This window comes from Ciona intestinalis, unplaced genomic scaffold (assembly GCF_000224145.3).
Source record: "Ciona intestinalis unplaced genomic scaffold, KH HT001133.1, whole genome shotgun sequence".
NCBI classification, from domain to species: Eukaryota; Metazoa; Chordata; class Ascidiacea; order Phlebobranchia; family Cionidae; genus Ciona; species Ciona intestinalis.
The window spans coordinates 1-19,424 of NW_004191454.1; the positions used below are offsets into that span (position 1 = coordinate 1).

Sequence of the window (19,424 nt, forward strand, 5' to 3'; positions counted from 1 at the left end):
AAAATACGCGCGAACAGCACGAACACATTTTACAAATTATATAGATTAAAGTTAGAATAAGCGGGAACAGCTCGAATTATCCTGGATATCTACTTTTCTGCTTTTAATGTTGTTGGATATATATAGGCCTACAGTAGGATGGAGGAAGATGGGACAGCTCTATTTTCTCGTCCCATTTAGTAGTAAACAAAGAACATTCAGAGAATTATAAAACCGTATTTTCACGACTCCTATAGGGCGTTGTTAAATGTTTTAAAACGCGATCAGGATATTTGGATATTATGTGCTAAAGATGTCCCATCTTTTCTCACCCTAGCCTACTAATATATGAATGAATGTAACTTGCTGTATCTTCGCATGGCCGAAAAACGATAGTCGTTATAACACGGTACAAACCTCGTGCAAACTTACAAGTTACCATGTATGTTACTTGGTAAGTGATTATTTTTTGGGCGGCTTTTATTTTGGACAACCCATTTAAAGTAACCACTGAGTTGGAACAATTGACGGTAAGTGTCTTGCCCATAAGGACACATACGTCCAGAACAATAGCAGCGACGAGTCTTGACCTCGTTATCTTGGGGGGGCTGGGCAGTTGTGGTAACGGCGTTGTATAAAAGGGTAAAACCCGGTTAGTGCTGTTCCGTGTATTTTAGAGACCTCCGAGCAAAACCAGCTTTGCTTGCAAGTGACTCAACAACGGTCTGTTGTCAAGAAACTATGACAATCGACAATGATGACGTATTTTTACGCGCTTTATACTAATGTCATTGTGACGTCATACTGTTTATCTCACTGTCGTTTTGCTCGATTGTTTCGACACAACAAACATACTGCAGATGTTTCTGGCGTATACAGTATCAGCTTAAAGTGGTTTGATTCATATGTTACATAAGGGCGCCAGTGAAGATTCTCCCCCCACCTTATTTGCTAACCCCAGGGGTTAGGTGTTGATGGTTAGTAGGTAGCAAATAAGGTGGGGGGAATCTTCACTAGCAACCTTATGATATAACTTTCATTAAGTTTGTGTTTCAACAGGGTTAAGTAATATGTTTGCTAAGTTATTTGGTTGGTGGGGGTCTAGTTGGGTGACAACATGTTTATTGGGGTTGCTCACCCTTGTTATATTGGTGTATTATTACTGGTGGAAGTTACCCCACCCCCGATACCCACCTGGAGTGAGGGGAATACCCGTGATGGGGGCTTTGCCCTTACTGGGTAAGTTCGCCCACAAAGTCATCATGCGTTGGTCACATGAGAAATATGGTCCTGTTATGTCAGTGAGGTTCGGACCGAGTGACTCGGTGGTTTTGAACGATTATGAATCTGTTTATGAGGTGGGTTCAATACTAAAGTGGCCGTCAGTAGTTTAAGATTAACTCAAATATAAACATATTTATTGGTCATGGAAATAATATAAACATGTACATAGACAATTAAATATTTGGTACGATAAGTCATAACAATTAGTCGCCTGCGCTGTACTTGGATAATTTAATTGTGACGAAATAACCCTTGTTTTACTGTGGTTGAGATTATAACACATTACCAACACAGGCTCTTGTCAAGCAAGGTCCAGCCTTCCTGACAAGACCAAACATAGAATTGATAAATTCTTACTCCAATGGTTACGGGTTTGGTTTTGCTGAAGGAAACAAGAAATACATGGAGGTTCGACATTTTACACTAAAGGCATTACGTGGGTGAGTGGTCGGGGTCAATGGTTCATAACTTGGTTTATATGGATAAGAGTTCACTCTTCAAGGTTAACATTATCAATAAATATTCTATATGGGTGAGGTCTGCCATGAGACCTGGGATTTAGGCCTGAGTTGGCTCATCACCCCAAAATTTTATATGCACATTCTATTCTATATGGGTGAGGTCCTACAGTAAGAAATATCATGGAACTCTGGATTCAGACCAGAGATCCCATTACCCAGAGATTGAAGCCAGTGCTAAGTGATTATAACTTAAATATTTCATATTTGTTGTTGCAGGTTTGGGATTGGAGGTCGTGTAATGGAGGAGCGAGTGTCAGAGGTTGCGCAAGATCTTGTTCAATCTCTTCAAGAATTGGATGGAAAACCAACAAACTTTAGGGTGGGCGGATATTATGGTTCATTTGTTTAGGCTTACATACATATAATAATGAATGTTATGAATAAAATTACTTCAGTCGTTAAAATATATAAATTAATGTGATTTATGCATTCTCACCTAGCAGTGCAACTGCACAAGTTATAGATTGACAGTTATTATTATCATGCCACAGATGATTGTCGGAACAACAGTTTCAAACGTAATCGCGAGCATCGTCCTCGGGAAGAAGTTTCATCCAAAAGACGAAGACTTTCAACGCCATGTACAACTAATCTTTGACAGGTTGAACATAAACATAATATAAATAAATATATTTTATTTTAGCGGTAATTTGAAATACTAATCAATTGTTTTATATTACTTTTATGTTCAGTTTTGGTGACGAAGAAACTGCAAGTTACATTCTAGTATTGATGTATTTTCCATTGTTACGTCATATTCCACCATTCAAGAACGCCTGCAAGAAGTTTGTTGATGTTCATTTCAAACAATTTGGTGAGTTCTGTTAATTAACTTGTAATAAATATTTTACAGGAAAAACATGATTGATTCACAAAATAAACAGCAGCCTTTTAACTATTTTTATTTTAAATTCATCCTTTTTTATAAATGAGGTTCCCCCTTATTAGTTATTATGGATAAACTAAACATTTGGTTGGATTTAACTCTGCTACTTTTTAGATTTTTGTCGCAAAGAGATTTTGGAACACAAGAAGAACCTTGATGAGAACGAACCCGGGGATTACATTGATGCTTTTCTTGTGGAGATGAAGAAACATTCACCTCAAGATTCATGGTTTCATGTAAGTTGGGAGATACCTTAAGTTCCTGTTCTATATGGATAAGGTGGCAAGGAATGCTAGCAAGCCAGACATTCAGGCCAGAATTGTCCTATCACCCCAACACCCAGGATGCCACAACCCGTTAGTGACCACTGTGTTTGTGCTATGCTTGTGTCTTGCTCAAGAACCTTTAAATCAGTATCAAGCATTGAATCCCATACCTGGTTGCCACACAAAACCCAACCATTCATTGCGCTGGACAAGAATATATACAGAAAGCAGAACTTTAACAAAATTAAACGACTATTTTTAAAAAAATTCCAGGACGAATCACTCATGGTCTGCGTGGCTGATCTATTTCTTGCCGGCACAGAAACGAGCACAAGTACAATAATGTGGGGGGTGGTTGTGCTTATTAACTATCCAGAGATACAAGAGAAACTTCATCAAGAAATAACCAATACAACAGGTATAGTGGGTTAATGAATCTAACACACCCTGTGCTTGAGCTGTTGCTCCTGAAGCATTATCAAGTAATTTCATCGAGGGTTCCAGCTAATGTTACAGAACATCCTTACCAGGTGAAGCGCTGCCAAGCTTAAACCATAGGGATGATCTTCCGTTGCTTCAAGCTTTCATTCAAGAAGTTTATCGATGCATGACCCTCGTACCATTGGGTGTTCAGCACCAAACTACTAAGGATGTAGAGATTAGTGGTTATTGTATCCCTAAAGATACTGTGGTAAGTAACATCTTATCCAAACATTGCTTGTCCTGTTGCTATCGGACATAATGTGATTTTGGTAATAACTATTTGGGTAAAAATGTTAATTTCATGGCACCAATGTTACGTCTGCAATCTGATAGACACTATCCAAGAATAGAAAAAGACATTTCCAAAAGAGCTGTTTCTAAAGTTACATTGCATGTGTTGATAAGTTTTGTACCAGGTTTTCACAAACATTGATGCCGTTCACCACGATCCAAATATCTGGAAGAATCCGAGCGAGTTTAACATTTATCGTCACATCGATAAAGACGGGAAGTTCATTCCTTCCAAGAAAGTGATCCCGTTTGGAATCGGATGCAGATCGTGTCTTGGTGAAAAGTTGGCGAGGATTGAGATCTTCCTCTTCCTTGCCAACATTATCAAGAGGTTCAAGGTCCTCCCTGATCCTGAGAGCCAAGATCTTCCTCCAATGGACGACGGGATCACTGGGTTCGGTTTCTTCCCGTTTCCCTTCAAAGCTGTCGTCCTTCCACGGAAAAATGAAGAAATTCCTGAATAACTACTTTAAACAGAGTAAGTTATTTTAAATTACTTTCATTAACCTTTCTCATGCGATATTTGTTTGCAGAAGATACAAGAACAACCAAGCAACCCCAAAACATTTAAACCAAGGGAAGAGGATATTCCCCAAATCTAACTTTTTGCTTATAAAGTTTACTGATTAATGCAGTGTAAATATTTTTAGTGTAGACTTGCCCACCCTGCCACCTCAACGTTGTCGCCTATGCATACCAGTATTATTTTACTACCCTCATTTATTACTGATTGCTTTGTTGTTCATCTGCTACCACATATTGCACTAAATAAATAACACCATATGCCTCTACTCTACTTTCCTGCACTTGTTGTATAAACTGTCAATTTACCTCCCCCGTATTTTCGTTGCCCCACTATCATGGTATAACTGCAATCGAGGAAACAAAATATATTTGTTTTGATACCAAGGCAAATCAACCGATATTAAAACCACAAAAAAGAAACCAAAAACTGACAATTTACAAATAACTGATTCGGCAACAAACACGGAAAGTGTAAAGATAGGTTGGATTAATGCGTTTGTGACGTAACTGTGGATTACTCTGGAACTTTGCTAGAAACGTAACAAAGGCGTACATATGTAATAATAGCGATTGTGACGTAAAGTTCAAACAATGACCACATAATAAAATACGGTATTTATGTTAATATTTATCTTAATTAAATTATTAAACGGCGAAAGAAAGGAATTAGCAGCAAAACAACTGTCGTTAAAACACGCTACGGGTAAAACCCACTTCAATAAAAGCGACAAATAAAATCGTCACTGCTAAACCTCAAACAAATTGCCGCAATTTCGATTTCTGAATTCTTTAATTTCGTGCAGTTGGAATACCGGGGTTCGAGTTCGTAAATACTCGATGCATGTTTGGTGGAGGGTTGTTCAACAGAAAGGATCGTAATCGTTGTGGAACCGAGCCATATATCGTGTGTGAACCAAACTTGAACAACAACAACCCATGTTCATCGCTTTAATATTGTTGGTACTTAACGTTAGCCCCCATCATGGGTATCATGGGTTCCCCTCACTCCAGGTGGGTACCGGGGGTGGAGTAACTTCCACCAATAATAATACACCAATAGAACAAGGGTGAGCAACCCCATTAAACATGTTGTCACCCAACTAGAGAACAACTCCCATAAACACGTAGACGTTAATGGAAATCTAGAAAATATTTAAAAACAAACAAACAGAGAAAATATGTGACGTCACAATTATATCTCTATGACGCAATAGACCATTGTCCCCTTACAATTAAACTGACGTCACATCAAAGCCAACCAAGCGTGCAGAAACGTCGGCGATCGCTGAGGAACATTCGTAGTTTAGTTTTGAACGAGTGGTGCAATGGATGTGGAAAGTGTTGGTTGTTTATGGGGGTTGTACTCTAGTTGGGTGACAACATGTTTAATGGGGTTGCTCACCCTTGTTATATTGGTGTATTATTATTGGTGGAAGTTACCCCACCCCCGGTACCCACCTGGAGTGAGGGGAATACCCGTGATGGGGGCTACCCCATTCTTCGGAAAATACCCCCAAGAAACTTTAGCAAGATGGTCACGTGATAAATATGGTCCGATCATGTCGGCTCGGTTCGGTCAAGACGAAGCTGTTGTGTTGAACGATTTTGAAACGATGCATGAGGTAGCCCATAGGCCTATAACGTGTAATGTTGGATATTTAATTTAGGAAAAAGTTTATCCTCGCATGGCGGGGCAAAGACAATCGTTATAAAACGAGTGTTTTGTTTCATACACCTCGTGCCAGCTTTTTACCACGTGTGTTACTTTGTTGGTGATTCTTTTTGAGATTTAATATATTTTGTAACCATTGTATTTACTATTGTCGTTCGTATCTTTATAAACAGTTTCTTCTTATTTAACGTTAAACGCCGCTGGCTCCATTGCTTCGACATGTGGTCTGTATGTTTATTGTTGGCGTTCAACTTAAACCACCGACTGTGTTTGGTTTGTCCAGCCATACTTGCTACATATTAACCATCGGCCCGAGGTTATTGAAAAGTTCTTTGTTTACTTCGCAAACATCGAATTTTGCAGAAACATGACAATGAATGTAACTTTCTTTATCCCCACACGACGAGGCAACGACAGTGGTTATAACACGGGTGTTCTGTTTCATACACCTTGTGCCCGCTGACCTATCAAGTAAAAACTTTACTAATTTCAAACCCCACTCAGGCATTCGTGAAAAACCTTCAATATTTCAACTCACGACCAACGTTTCAAATAGTGGAGCAGTACACAAACGGGTATGGCTTCGGTTTCGCTGACGGGCATAAAAAGTTTTTGGAAGTCAGAACATTTAGCCAGTCCGCTCTACGGGGGTAAGTTGGGCAGCTGATTAAGTACTGCGGGGAAAGATGGGACACATTTAGCACATAATATCAAATATCCTGATCATGCTTTTCAAACAATTAACAACGGCCTCTAGAGGATACGGTTTTATAATTCTTTGAATGTTTCTTGTTTATCACTAAATGAGATGAGAATATAGATTGAAAAGTTGTCCCATCTTTCCTACCCTACTATATAGCTAAGGTCTTATTTGTGAACAGGCTTGGCATTGGAAAGCGAACGATGGAAGCACGAGTGTCTGAAGTTGCTCAAGATCTCGTCAGAACTTTGGAAGATTTGGATCAAAAAGCAACCGATGTTAAGGTTACATTGGTGGTAGATTATTATGGGTTGCTGCTTTGTGTGAATATGTTTAAAGTTAAGCTATAGGAACAATAATCCCTTTGCAGAAGATACAATTAATGCGGTAACTTGTAAGCGGGCACCAGGTGTATGAAACAGAACACCTGTGTTATAACGACTGCCGTTGCCCCGCCATGCGAGGATAAATAAGTTACATATGTGGTAACTTGTAAGCAGGCACCAGGTGTATGAAACAGAACACCTGTGTTATAACGACCGTTAAATACATTTATATTTCGTAAACCTTCTAATTACCATGATGACGTAGATGGTGATTGGAACCGTAGTGGCAAACGTCATCAGTAGTGTAGCTTTCGGGAAAACTTACGATCCAGGCGACGCCGAGTTTGAACACCTTGTGCAATGCAGCTTTAACTGGTAAGTCACTTGTGTATTACATATCAGTGTAGTTGAAATATTCCCATCCGCAGCTATGGCGACCCCGATAACTCCGAACACGTCAATTTTCTGATCTTCTACCCAGCAATGAGACACATACAACCTTTCAAACGATCGCTGGAGAAGTTCTATGTCGTGCAGAATGGAATATTAGGTTAGATACATCAGTGCCCGCGTGTGGCGCGGTATGTGGCGTGGTGTGTGGCGTTGTGTGGCGTGGTGTGTGGCGTGGTATGTGGCGTGGTGTGTGGCGTGGTATGTTGCGTGGTGTGTGGCGTGGTATGTTGCGTGCATCAGTGGCTCGTAGGGTCAACCAATTATAACGCCATCTTGTTGTTTGGTGAATTTGATCAAAACAACGAACTTACTGCTTGATGAAATTTTAATATAAATTTGTCTTTTCCTTTAGATTTTTGTCGCAAAGAGATTTTGGAACACAAAAAGAACCTTGATGAGAACGAACCCGGGGATTACATTGATGCTTTTCTTGTGGAGATGAAGAAACATTCACCTCAAGATTCATGGTTTCATGTAAGTTGAGGTGAAAACATAAACACTCGTGCATCATGTTGTTCACAGGAGAAGCAGCTTCAACATGCGGTGGTCGATTTGTTTATTGCTGGGACGGAGACGAGCACAAACACAATACTATGGGCGTTGTTGGCGTTGATCCATTACCCGGAAACACAAGAGAAACTTTACCAAGAGCTGCTTGAGAACATTGGTAACTTAGATACAACATGATTTAAATCCCTTAAAAAAAAACATCACAAAGTTACATACGTAGCAACTTTACGAGGTGCAAGATACAGAACGCCCGTGTTATAACGACTGTCGTAGCCCCCCCTCGGAAGATAAATAAGTTACATTTAATTGTTTAAAACATATTTCCAAGGTGAGCAAGTCCTACCAAGCATCGACCAGCGAGACAAACTTCCATTATTCCGCGCTTTTATCCAAGAGATCTTCAGGTTCAAGACGCTTGTCCCCCTGTCTGTCACTCACAGAGCTAGTGATGACGTAGAGATCGGTGGTTACGTCATACCGAAGGGGACAAAGGTTGTTACGCTTGATGTGTATAACCGACATCATAACATTATATAGCAGTATCATATTTCTGTTTAGTTCAGAGTAATAAAACTACGAGGTCAAAGGAATTGGCAGCTTATTTAAAATTGTTCAAACAGTTTTTTAAATATTAATGACGTCATAATGCACAGTATTATCCCAGGTATTCCCGAACATCCACGCCGTTCACCACGATCCAAATATCTGGAAGAATCCGAGCGAGTTTAACATTTATCGTCACATCGATAAAGACGGGAAGTTCATTCCTTCCAAGAAAGTGATCCCGTTTGGAATCGGATGCAGATCGTGTCTTGGTGAAAAGTTGGCGAGGATTGAGATCTTCCTCTTCCTTGCCAACATCATCAAGAGGTTCAAGGTCCTCCCTGATCCTAAGAGCCAAGATCTTCCCGAATTCAAAGATGGCGTCAACAGTATCATATATGTCCCATATAGGTACAAAGTTGTCGCTAAACCGAGGATCGTCAACGAATAATAACGTTACGTTGATGGCGTCACGCTGATGGCGTCATGCATACCTATATCCCCACATTATAACATTACGCCGCTTAACCTTATAATCATGGGTGTTGCATTATAATCATGCGAATACAATCTATTGACATCAAACTACGCTTTCCGCGTTCTTTCCAACGAACCTCGATTCATTATTCCCTTCAATTGAAAACGCGATGTTTCGACGCATGAGATGTCGCATTCAATTCCATTTGTGACGTCACAAACGTTTCCGAATGCATTGCGACCGCGAGTGATTCATTCTAGAAAGCTAAGCGTGTTCGAGCTGCATCATGATACCGCGGGTTCGCGTTTTAATTATTCTCTTGCTTTGTTTGGAAACAAACGGAATAATCGAAGGTAGGACGATGACGTGTGTATTGTGACGTCACTGATATTGTTTGTTATTAGACCATCTTTACGTCGCTGAACACAACGGCCGAAAGATTGGATTGGTTATGACGTCACAGATGGATCGTATTTGTTTTGTTGAAGGAATATTCGAGATTTGGCAACCGCGGTTGGATGGGTTCGGTGGCTTCAAGATACTTGGCCAACAAACCGAACAGACGTTGGGGTCGTCCATGCTTATCATGAAGTAAGTGTGACGTATGCAAGTGTGACGTATGCAAGTGTGACGTATGCAAGTGTGACGTATGCAAGTGTGACGTATGCAAGTGTGACGTATGCAAGTGTGACGTATGCAAGTGTGACGTATGCAAGTGTGGCGTAAGAAAGTGTGACGTCAGAAAGAGTGGCGTATGCAAGTGTGACGTATGCCCGTTTGAATGAATGTAACTTACTTATCCTCACATGGCGGGGCAACGACAGACGTTATAACACGGGTGTTCTGTTTCATACACCTCGTGCCCGCTTACAAGTTACCACGTATGTAACTTATTTATCCTCGCATGGCGGGGCAACGACAGACGTTATAACACGGGTGTTCTGTTTCATACACCTCGTGCCCGCTTACAAGTTACCACGTATGTATAACTTTATGATTATTCCACACAGAGACTTACAGGGCGGGGGAATCGTTGCTCCTTCATACGGATATCAGAAATGGGACGATCACTTCTCCGATCTTGAGTTTTGGTTCTACCAGCTGTACTGTCCCCCTGGATATTTCTCCTTGAGTGACTTCGCTCACCAAAAGAATAAATATGATTGGCAGAACGATTACGCTTGCGTTCATCAGGATTTCGTGGAAAATGCGACGATCGGGAAGAAATATTGGTTAGTATTCTTATATGGGTTTGAAGACCTTTACAAAAGAAGGCGTTTTGTTGTTAATTCCCTTCTCTGTAGTAAATAATACGATCTTCGCCGATGAGCAGTTGGATTGTTTGGCATTGTAACTTGTCAAGATAATGTACCTTATATTTGTACAGTCTACATATTTGTTCGGTAAAAGTGGTCGCTTTGGTTTCTAAATTCCCGGGACGATACGGCTTGCTAACTCACCCCCAACCTTTATGTGTTACACCCAGGGACAGCAAGGGCGACACCATGGGACGAGAAGTCGACTTGTGGTCCATCAACCCACAAATCCCAACAACAACAACAACAATAACAACCTACAACCAATCCAACCACGTGATCAACGTCACCCAAGTTCTTCTACAGGATATGACGTCAAAGTTCTTTGCAGCGACGCACAATAGTGATTACGTCACAGAGAAATTTCATGTTCTAACAATCAAAAATCTATCAACGATTCTTCCGTCACAAAGTGAGCATCGTTACGTCATATATGTATTATTTCTAGTGCTGATCACTAATGGGTTGTCCGAATTGTCAGCCGTACAGAAAGCAATCGCCCACAAAATACATGGTAACTTGTAAGCGGACATGTGGTGCATGAAATAGAACATCCGTGTTATTATACCATAGTATATGCCATATCCACACGAGCATGAATAAGTTACATTCAACCCTCCTTAAACAGCAACCACCCTATCACCCTCAACCGTCGTAACAACAAGGAAACAAACCGAACAAAATCCTTCAGAAACATCTGGCGCCACCCGTGTGACAAGTATTGTTGACGTCATAAACACCAGGTGCACGTGATAAACCAACCGGAAGTGACTGTGATGTCATACTACCTTATATAAATTCAATGCCAAGTGTTACGTAAGAAGGAGCATTTAAAAGCGTTTATGACGACATAATTTATACTTTGTTCTTTACAATTCTAAATATAAATTTGTTATCCAATATAATTTATCTCTTCTTCTAAAACGATAAACATATACATACACTTCTAAATATAGTTTATATTACGTCACGATGACGTCACCCAGGAACCGCAGCTTCGTGTACATCACTCCACCACGTTGTATTGAATGTCATCCTGTGTACGCTGAATGTTGGTGGGTGGACGATAAGAGGGTTTGTTTGTGTTGGCCGGGGTATTTGTTCAACAACAACACTTGCAAAGGTGGGGTATGGGTGTGAATGAATGTAATTTATTAACCCGCGTGTGGTGGTGGGGCAACGACAGTCGTTATAACGCGGGTGTTTTTCATGCACCTTCTGCCGGCTTACAAGATACCACGTATGTTACTTTGTGGGTGGTTGTTTTTAATGATCTTTTTAATGTGTAGTTGAAAGTGAATGCATTATTGACACCGTGTAAGAATACATCAATAATGCTGATTATGACGTCACAGGGGCTGATTCTTTTATCGACCCCGAGATGAAACGATTACAAAACTCGACCATCGTCGATTACATTGATGGTTATGAACGGTTGGCGTCGGATGTTCGTTACGTACATGGGGGTGTGGGGAATGTGACGTCATGGGGTTACGTCACAATGAACATTGTTAGCGTTCCAATGAAAGGGGATGTTACCGATGGTGGTATGACGTCAATGGAGGTAAACCTGGACGGTGATCATCTACGTAACTATGACGTACACAAAGTACAATGGGGGACTGGTGACGTCAGTAAAGATAGTTGTTCGCTAGTGGCGATAGAGAGTTCATTCGATATGACGTCACAAGTCACCATGGCGACACAAGTGGGGGGTGAGTGACCGCTGTTTTACGTAGCTATCCATCTAACCGGGGTTCGAACCCAGGAACCTTCGAATATTATTTAATCAACTCAACCTGGCTTGATGTGACGTTGCTTGATTACGTCACCAATGACGTCATTCCAGCGACGGGTGTCGTCATCTCCTATGACGTATCGAATGACGTAACCCTACAAAAGATTGAACAAGAACATTATAAAGAACACCAAGACAGGTAGGTGGTTACAGTTGTTTGATTGTAACTTATCCGCAAGTTACCACGTTTGTAACTTTATGGGTGGTATTGGTTACGTCATCTACTTAGTATTGAAAGCATCGTGAATTATTCAACCAACCGCAACCAGGTATGGATCGTTCCTACATGCCCAACAACGGGTGAAATCGTTCAAGTATCGATGTGTGTATCGCGACACCAAGCGAGGGGTGTGGTCGGGTGAAGGTTGCCGCACGGTGTCGCCCGAAAGCAAACACAGTGTGACGTGTAAATGGAGCCATGCAACAATGTTCTCCGTTATTTTGTCGGTTGAATTTCTGACGGTATCTTATAATTTGCAGGTTTGTGGGTGTCACTGGAATAATTAAATATCTCCAAAGTTACGTCATTCATAACATAATTTGTATTTATCTTTTCATATGTTGGCTACGATACGTTTAATTAAAACAACGAAGAGAATGAAGTTAGCAGCAAAACACAACAGTAGTTACAGAACACAGGACACCCATGCTGTATCATCATTAAAATTGTTGGAATCCAAAATATCAACCATCGCCGTTTTACTTTTGCAATAATTTCACATAAAAATATTTTTCAGAAATTTTCGATCGTTTGCGAATCGCTGTCGGTGGCGTCGCTCATGGCGACCGTGATTATCCTCCTACTGGTACGTCATAATCTCCATAGCGACAGAACAATGGTCCAGATCAATTTATCCCTTTCTGTGTTGGGGCTTCATTTGTTCGCCCTTGCGAGCACAGCGGCCACTACGTCACCAGCAGCGTGCGAGGTCGTCACCGTGTTTATTCATTTCTGTTTGACGTCATCAGTTTGCTGGATGTTTGTCGAAGCTTTTCTGCTTTACTTGAAAACTGCTCCAGGGAATCTAAGGTTCGCTGCTTACTCGGAGTCGAGGCCTGGGGCATTGCATCGGGTCCTCTACATGTTCGGGTTGTGCTTCCCGCTTGTTCTTGTTATAGTGGCTGCTTCGGTTGGATTTACATACGACGTGTATATGGATTACTCGCCAAGCTATCTTGACGCATTGGAACGGCAGAGAATGTGCAATATCACACAAGGGGAACCACCCACACAGGATAAATACCAACGATGTTGGTTGAGTGTGGGATCAAAGATGGTGTTGTGGGCAGCTGTGGTCCCAATTGCTCTCATACTTACCATAAACTTGTGCATACTTATCCGTACAACATCGTTGATATGGAAACTACGACAACAAGCGCTATCTTACAAACCTTCAGTGAAATACCCGAGTGAGCAACGACGGTTGAGTATCTTGAACATGGCGGCCACAGCAAGGGCATTGTTTCTTTTACTTCCAATCCTTGGTATACCATGGGCGGCTGCGTTCCTTGTCAACGCTGGCCAAGACACCGAGGTCTTCATGTACATTAACGCTGGTTTAAACGGTCTACAAGGAGTGTTTATGCTTGTCGTATATTGTCTCGCTAAGCAAGATGTTACAAACGCCCTGAAACGAAGATTTCAAAGGCTTTGACAACAAAGAACTTTAATTGTAATAAATTTGTAAACTATAGTTCCTACATTTAAGCCAAGTTAGCAGTTTCTAAATTCTGTCCCTAAAACCTGATCGTTTATACGATATCTATATTTGGCGGGAAACAGCTGATTTAAGGAGAAATCAACTTTTATTCAAAACAATCCAAATATGGTGAAGTATTGCATATTCCATGTGTTGTAAATAAAACCAACTTTATTACAAATGAATTCACCGATCGCATTAAATTCATCAAAAACAGTTTACGATGGTTTTGTAAAACACGGTGAGAAGTTTTATCGTTTGCAAGTTCGTGGGGAAGCGGGGCAAAGCTCGGTGAAGTACAGGTACATGTATATGTGTGCCAGACTGCAGAGTATGGCAGGTGCACGCGCGATTTTTTTACATACTTTCGGTTATGCACGCCACAATTTGCCCTACGCACGCCAATTAATTAAACAAAGAAAAAAATACGTATTAAATTAAGTAAGATTTCCTAACGTGGCTTGAAAATGTACATGCTTTGCACCCAGATTTTTAATGATAGCACGCGCGAACGCGAAAAATAACCGTCTTGCACGCGCGAGATCTCGTCAGGAACTGCCATACTTTGCAGACTGGTATGTGTGCGTTGGTTGTTGTATAGTAGGTTAGTCTTAACTGTGTGATGAATTTAAAACTAGTCGATAATAATATAGTCCTGATATTGTGCAGACTATTGCTATGACGTGAGGAACATAATCAAACTTGGTTTTTAAAAACTTTCTAATCAATAACAATTTCCCTTCCCCTGGTATAATGTATTAAATTAATTCCTCAAAGAGTTTGTTGTGATTGGAAATTACGTCATATCCTCCGTGATCATCTTCCCTTGTTGAACGAGAGGCTTCAATCTTGTGCCGATGTTTCTACCTTCATATCGGATGTGAAAACCATTCTTGGTGTTCAAAGTGATCAACATTCACCCTCACACTGCTACAAGCATTATGGGAGGGTGTTGAAGGAAATTGAGGTAAGTTTGTGGGAAGTATATTATCTTATTGTGTGTGTGTGTGGTTTATTGTTTTTTCTTGGTACGCAAATAAATTGTTAATTTTATTCCCCCAACATTTACGATCTTGTGAGACAACGAAATAATGGCAAAACTTTGGTGTAATAGAATAGTTTTTACCAGAATTTCTAACATTAATATATTTCCCCAGGAGGTTGGTTGGGACAAACTAAACAACATCAGCGAAGATTTCAAACTAATAAAGTTTCAGTTCCAAGACAATAGTGAACGGTGGCATTACTTTGGTTTGAAACTGAACGATAATTATCCTCAAGAAAGCCCTGAGTTTATGGTTGACCTGCCGTGCCCATTCATACCCGTGTGGGCATGTGGCAGCAACTTGATGACGTTGTGTCAACAGTTTATTGAAGTTCTTGATTTACATCAAAGTTTGTGGGACATGGTTGACGAACTGAAGGATAAATGTTGGGTGTTGGAACCGGAACAACCTAATTATGCTTCAACCTCGTTTAGGATTGCTCTCGGTAGAATTATTTATCTAAATATTGTTGTGTTTTATTTTCTCATGGAGTATTGTTCTATCACAAAACATTTACGATTCAATATTTATTTATTTTTAATTGTTTTTGGGGAGCTATTATAGTATTACGTGGTCTTATTGTTGCTTTTTACTAGGTTTATTGGTTTTGGGTTTATATACCCACAAAATTTGTCTGGTTCGAAACCAAACCATTAAACAACCCTCTCCCCCCAGAGCAAACGACATCGGTGGTGATCGACATCAACCCGCTACATCCGGAAGAAATACCGGATTGTAAATTTCTCGGGTCCGAAACATCCGTTGCCAAACTTGAGGAGAAATATCAACAAGGATACCAGGAGTGGAGTGACAGTTTGTCCCTATACCAGGTTGGAGTGTATGGGGGGTGGGATGAATAGGCTGCTGCATAGTTGTGTTTGGTTGGTGGGTGTGCACAAACTTAAGTAATTTTATTTTAATGAGAATCCAAGGCAGAACAACGACAGTGGTTATAACACGGGTGTTCTGTTTCATACACCTTGTGTCCGCTTACAAGTTACCATGTATGTAACTTTGTGGGTGATTGTTTTTATGTAAACTTTTTTTATGTATGGCTGACAATTTGGACAACTCATTAGTGACCAACATGTTGAAGCAATTATAATTGGCGATGCACACATAACACTTGAAGCTGCACAAGACAAAATACTAAATAATTCATCCACCAACAAACACACAGAACATCCAGATGTTGTTTAACATCAACTTTCACAAACCTCCCAACACAACTTCCATGGAATCCAACTTACAATGTGGGATATGTTATGGTTACAGACTTGGAACGCAAACTCCAACACAGGTTTGAACATAATTGTTGTTGTCATTATTTGTGGGGTTATGTTTCGTTTATGGATTTTATTTAACAGTCTTCCTCAAGTAGTTTGTTTTTAAATTTTCAATTACCTGCAACTCACTGTGAGTTTACTGTATGTTAGGATTAGCAGCCACGCTTTTACTGTAGTAGTTTTTACCCATAGTGTGTTTAAACGACTTTCAATTTGTTGCCAATTCCCTTCTCTTCGTTGTTTTAATTAAACTAATATGTGCTATCGTTTAAGGAAAAAATGAAATTCAGTTTTTTTCACAAATTTAATTTTGTAGAAAAGTTTATGTTTATCATAATAACCCAACATATGGTGCATAGGCATAATATTAACATGGTGTTTATGAACAGGTATGCAACGATGAGCGGTGCAACCAGATTTACCACCACGACTGTTTAGTTCAATGGTTACAAAGCATTCCAGGAGTTAAAAGGAGCTTTGGTATCATATTTGGGGAATGCCCTTATTGTTCCAATAATATCAAGCTCAAGATTCTACAAAAGTGAAATATTCATCAAGTCATGGGGCGGGTGGGTTTCAATCCATACTAATAAAGGCAGTATACGATCTTTTGGGTAAAATATGGGGTGACATTGTTAAAATACAGTTACACTCATAGTTGTCAAACATAGGGAACCTCATTGATTAATGTGGTGAATGCAATATACTTTGGCTCTGCTTGTTTGTAAAGACACCTGTTTTCCTGTTAAAACTGATTGGCTAAATCGTGTCGATGTCACCCCTGTTTCAAACTCCCGAAGACAGGGAGCCTATTACACACCCAGGGCATGGGTTTCTAACTTTTACACGCCCCCTCCTACTTCCTTCTGTATCTTCTTTTCTCCGGTCTTCGTTTCTGCTTCGGTTGAACGATCGTTCGTTTGCGCGGTTGAATGATTGGTTCCAATATATTCGAAAGATGCCCCCTCTCCTCCAACATAGCGAGGAACAAACTGATGAATGGAACATAATCGTGCGTCCTTCGTGCATGGTCAACCTTGTACCGATGTCTTCGTTCGTCTTCCTCGTTCAACGAGACCTCACATCGATCCACGCCGCGCTTCATCGCACACAATATTAACGAACATTTCGTTTCCAAATCATCTGTCCCACAAGTTTCAATGACGTTTATGACATCATCATCAAAATGTTCAAGTAGTTTTTTAGATTTCAAAATTTCAACGAAATCTTTGTCACCATTGTCATGTTGGAAGCCATTGTTTTGTAACAAATGAGGTTGTTTGTCATCAATGTGCGTTTCATATTTTGGTTCAAATTTAAACATTTCTTCACAATTCGTTTCCGATTTCTCCAGAATATTGTTCATTATTTGTTTCACAGAAGAATAATCGTGTTTAAGTTGGTTTAACTTTGTTCGGTAATGTTGAACTTGGCATGGCACGACAGCCATGAGGTTGTAACGAATATCGTGACACTGTTCCCCGCCGGTTGCAGCAGTGATCCGCGATGTTACAACCCTCCTCGCCATATCGTGCCAAGCGCCATGTGTGGGGAGGGGACCATGGTCGATGGGAAACGGTTTCAAACCATCGAGTTCAAACAACCGTCCTTGGAACGGAAAGTACGAGGTAAAGTGGAACGCTTCAATCGTTCGTGCGGATGACGTGAGGCCGTTAGGTTTGTTCTGATGGAGAAAGTTGGTTTAGGGGAATGTAACTTATTTATCCTTGTGTGGTGGGGCAATGACAATCGGTATAAAACGGTTTCTGATTCAAACACCCTGTTTTGTTTATGGCAGACAATTTAGACAACCCATTAATAACTTGGCCAAATGTTTTACATTGTATAGTGACCTGTGTATCAAGTAAAGGGTTGGTTTCCGGCCTCGCATACTTGCTGTGGGAATACGCCAACTCTGGAATGTTTCCGATCGCAAATCCTTTCATCTCTGGGTTGAAGTTGTAAGTGTCATGCTGGCGATGAATATAACAGATTAATATTCTACAGAATAGTTACTTGTGTGGTGTCATAACCCCTGTTATTTCATAACGAAAATGACATCAAAAAATCTACCAGTGTTGGGGTCAGAACAGTTGAACCTCCGGTTTAAACATAAGTTTCCACGTCTTTACCTTCAGCCGAGATATAAGTGAACCAAGTTCCACATCATCACAGTTTAGCAACACACTTAGTAAAGCATGCGTGGCGCACGAGTTTGGCACAAGTTGGTGAGCAAAGAACATTTTGTTGACAATTTCCTCATCTTTACAAAAAGGTTCGTCAACTGTGGCTTGGACCTTTCTTCGCGATCTGTGTAATCGTGTTCAGAATATTAATTTAATTTACAATTCGCTAGTGAAAATAAAGATGTTCGGAACAATGAGAGAAGGGAATTAGCAGCAAAAAGACAGTCGTTTAAACACGTTACGGGTAAAAGGTTTGGAAAAGAGCATCAGTTGAAACAGCTATGCGTTAAACAATAATTGTGTTACATTTGAGAATATGGCGACAAATATGAGTAACTTTACCTCCCAACTTCGTTCCATTTAAATAAAAATATAAATCCATAAACACTTCCTTTTATAGTTTCTTGTAGATCGTATATTTCATCAACTTGAACGCCTTTTACTCCGAAATCTTCAACCAGCAACGTAAACAATCCTGGATCACTTTCTAATTCTTTCCACCCGCCTATAGGCATTTGAGTCATTACACTATCACTATAAAACTACAAAACAAACAATTTTAATCAAAATTTGACAAAAACTACTATTTTTCACTCAATTTATTTGTAAACAAAATATGAAATTTGCTTTTTTTTCTCACATTCTCTCGAAAATACAAAAAATGCTTTTTTCCTTCTCTCTCTTTTGCTAAAAGTTGTGCACGTGTGTTTAAACATGGATACAATATACATCAAATTATAATAAACAAATAAAATGAAACTATAGTTTCAAATTTAGGTGAAACAGATATCACTTTTATTGTGGCGATTCATATATCGTGTGTATGTTACTATCGCTTAATCGGTTTCTCTCGTTTATTTAAAAGAAACAAGCAAGAGCAGATTGGAGGCGCCGGGAGGATATATGAGAGAACGTGAGAAGAAGGTATTTCTACTGCTTCTGTTGTTTGTTTCTGAGATTTTGTAAAAAATCAATTTTTACAACTTTGGGGAATGAATGTGAAGAGAGATGCTGTAAATGCAGTAGCGACGTTTACTGCGTACAAGTATCGGTTGTAACAGTTTATTTTATTACTTAATCGTTGGTAATAACGTACATTTAGTAGTGCATTAGGTACAGGCCCACATTATTTATTTATCGTCTAATTATAATGTACGGAAGAGTTAATTTGCGTT

General features: G+C 40.0%; 5 protein-coding genes and 1 non-coding gene across 6 annotated transcripts; 5 read left to right on the forward strand and 1 right to left on the reverse strand.

The window, feature by feature from the left end:
• The first annotated feature begins 1,004 nt into the window (after positions 1 to 1,004).
• On the forward strand, positions 1,005 to 4,619 carry LOC100185636 (cytochrome P450 2A13). The gene is made up of 10 exons (XM_002125518.3): positions 1,005 to 1,337; positions 1,558 to 1,703; positions 2,001 to 2,103; positions 2,276 to 2,385; positions 2,477 to 2,598; positions 2,785 to 2,906; positions 3,210 to 3,354; positions 3,467 to 3,627; positions 3,836 to 4,188; positions 4,244 to 4,619. The coding sequence occupies exons 1-9, from the start codon at positions 1,050 to 1,052 to the stop codon at positions 4,172 to 4,174; spliced, it is 1,536 nt and encodes a 511-aa protein (XP_002125554.2). The 5' UTR covers positions 1,005 to 1,049; the 3' UTR covers positions 4,175 to 4,188; positions 4,244 to 4,619.
• On the forward strand, positions 2,386 to 2,476 carry mir4027 (microRNA 4027). Its single transcript, NR_038465.1, has one exon. It is a non-coding gene; the product is annotated as a microRNA 4027 (primary transcript).
• Positions 4,620 to 5,505: 886 nt separating the features above from the next.
• On the forward strand, positions 5,506 to 9,027 carry LOC100183275 (cytochrome P450 2B11-like). The gene is made up of 9 exons (XM_002121012.3): positions 5,506 to 5,857; positions 6,412 to 6,557; positions 6,789 to 6,891; positions 7,199 to 7,308; positions 7,362 to 7,483; positions 7,739 to 7,860; positions 7,909 to 8,053; positions 8,225 to 8,388; positions 8,561 to 9,027. The coding sequence occupies exons 1-9, from the start codon at positions 5,561 to 5,563 to the stop codon at positions 8,888 to 8,890; spliced, it is 1,539 nt and encodes a 512-aa protein (XP_002121048.1). The 5' UTR covers positions 5,506 to 5,560; the 3' UTR covers positions 8,891 to 9,027.
• Positions 9,028 to 9,162: 135 nt separating this feature from the next.
• On the forward strand, positions 9,163 to 13,746 carry LOC100180911 (adhesion G-protein coupled receptor D1-like). Its single transcript, XM_002121071.5, has 10 exons — positions 9,163 to 9,270; positions 9,322 to 9,508; positions 9,928 to 10,149; positions 10,404 to 10,645; positions 10,862 to 10,976; positions 11,220 to 11,356; positions 11,589 to 11,948; positions 12,002 to 12,170; positions 12,301 to 12,511; positions 12,769 to 13,746. The coding sequence occupies exons 1-10, from the start codon at positions 9,204 to 9,206 to the stop codon at positions 13,684 to 13,686; spliced, it is 2,628 nt and encodes an 875-aa protein (XP_002121107.4). The 5' UTR covers positions 9,163 to 9,203; the 3' UTR covers positions 13,687 to 13,746.
• LOC100175446 (E3 ubiquitin-protein ligase FANCL) lies at positions 12,546 to 17,419 on the forward strand. Its single transcript, XM_002125912.5, has 6 exons — positions 12,546 to 14,033; positions 14,509 to 14,698; positions 14,889 to 15,222; positions 15,453 to 15,607; positions 15,958 to 16,077; positions 16,453 to 17,419. The coding sequence occupies exons 1-6, from the start codon at positions 13,912 to 13,914 to the stop codon at positions 16,606 to 16,608; spliced, it is 1,077 nt and encodes a 358-aa protein (XP_002125948.1). The 5' UTR covers positions 12,546 to 13,911; the 3' UTR covers positions 16,609 to 17,419.
• Positions 16,363 to 18,845, reverse strand: LOC100177765 (ubiquitin carboxyl-terminal hydrolase BAP1-like). Its single transcript, XM_002126115.5, has 4 exons — positions 18,592 to 18,845; positions 18,196 to 18,373; positions 17,917 to 18,036; positions 16,363 to 17,747 (listed from the first exon to the last, which is right to left on the reverse strand). The coding sequence occupies exons 1-4, from the start codon at positions 18,771 to 18,773 to the stop codon at positions 16,920 to 16,922; spliced, it is 1,308 nt and encodes a 435-aa protein (XP_002126151.1). The 5' UTR covers positions 18,774 to 18,845; the 3' UTR covers positions 16,363 to 16,919.
• Between the last annotated feature and the right edge of the window lie 579 nt (positions 18,846 to 19,424).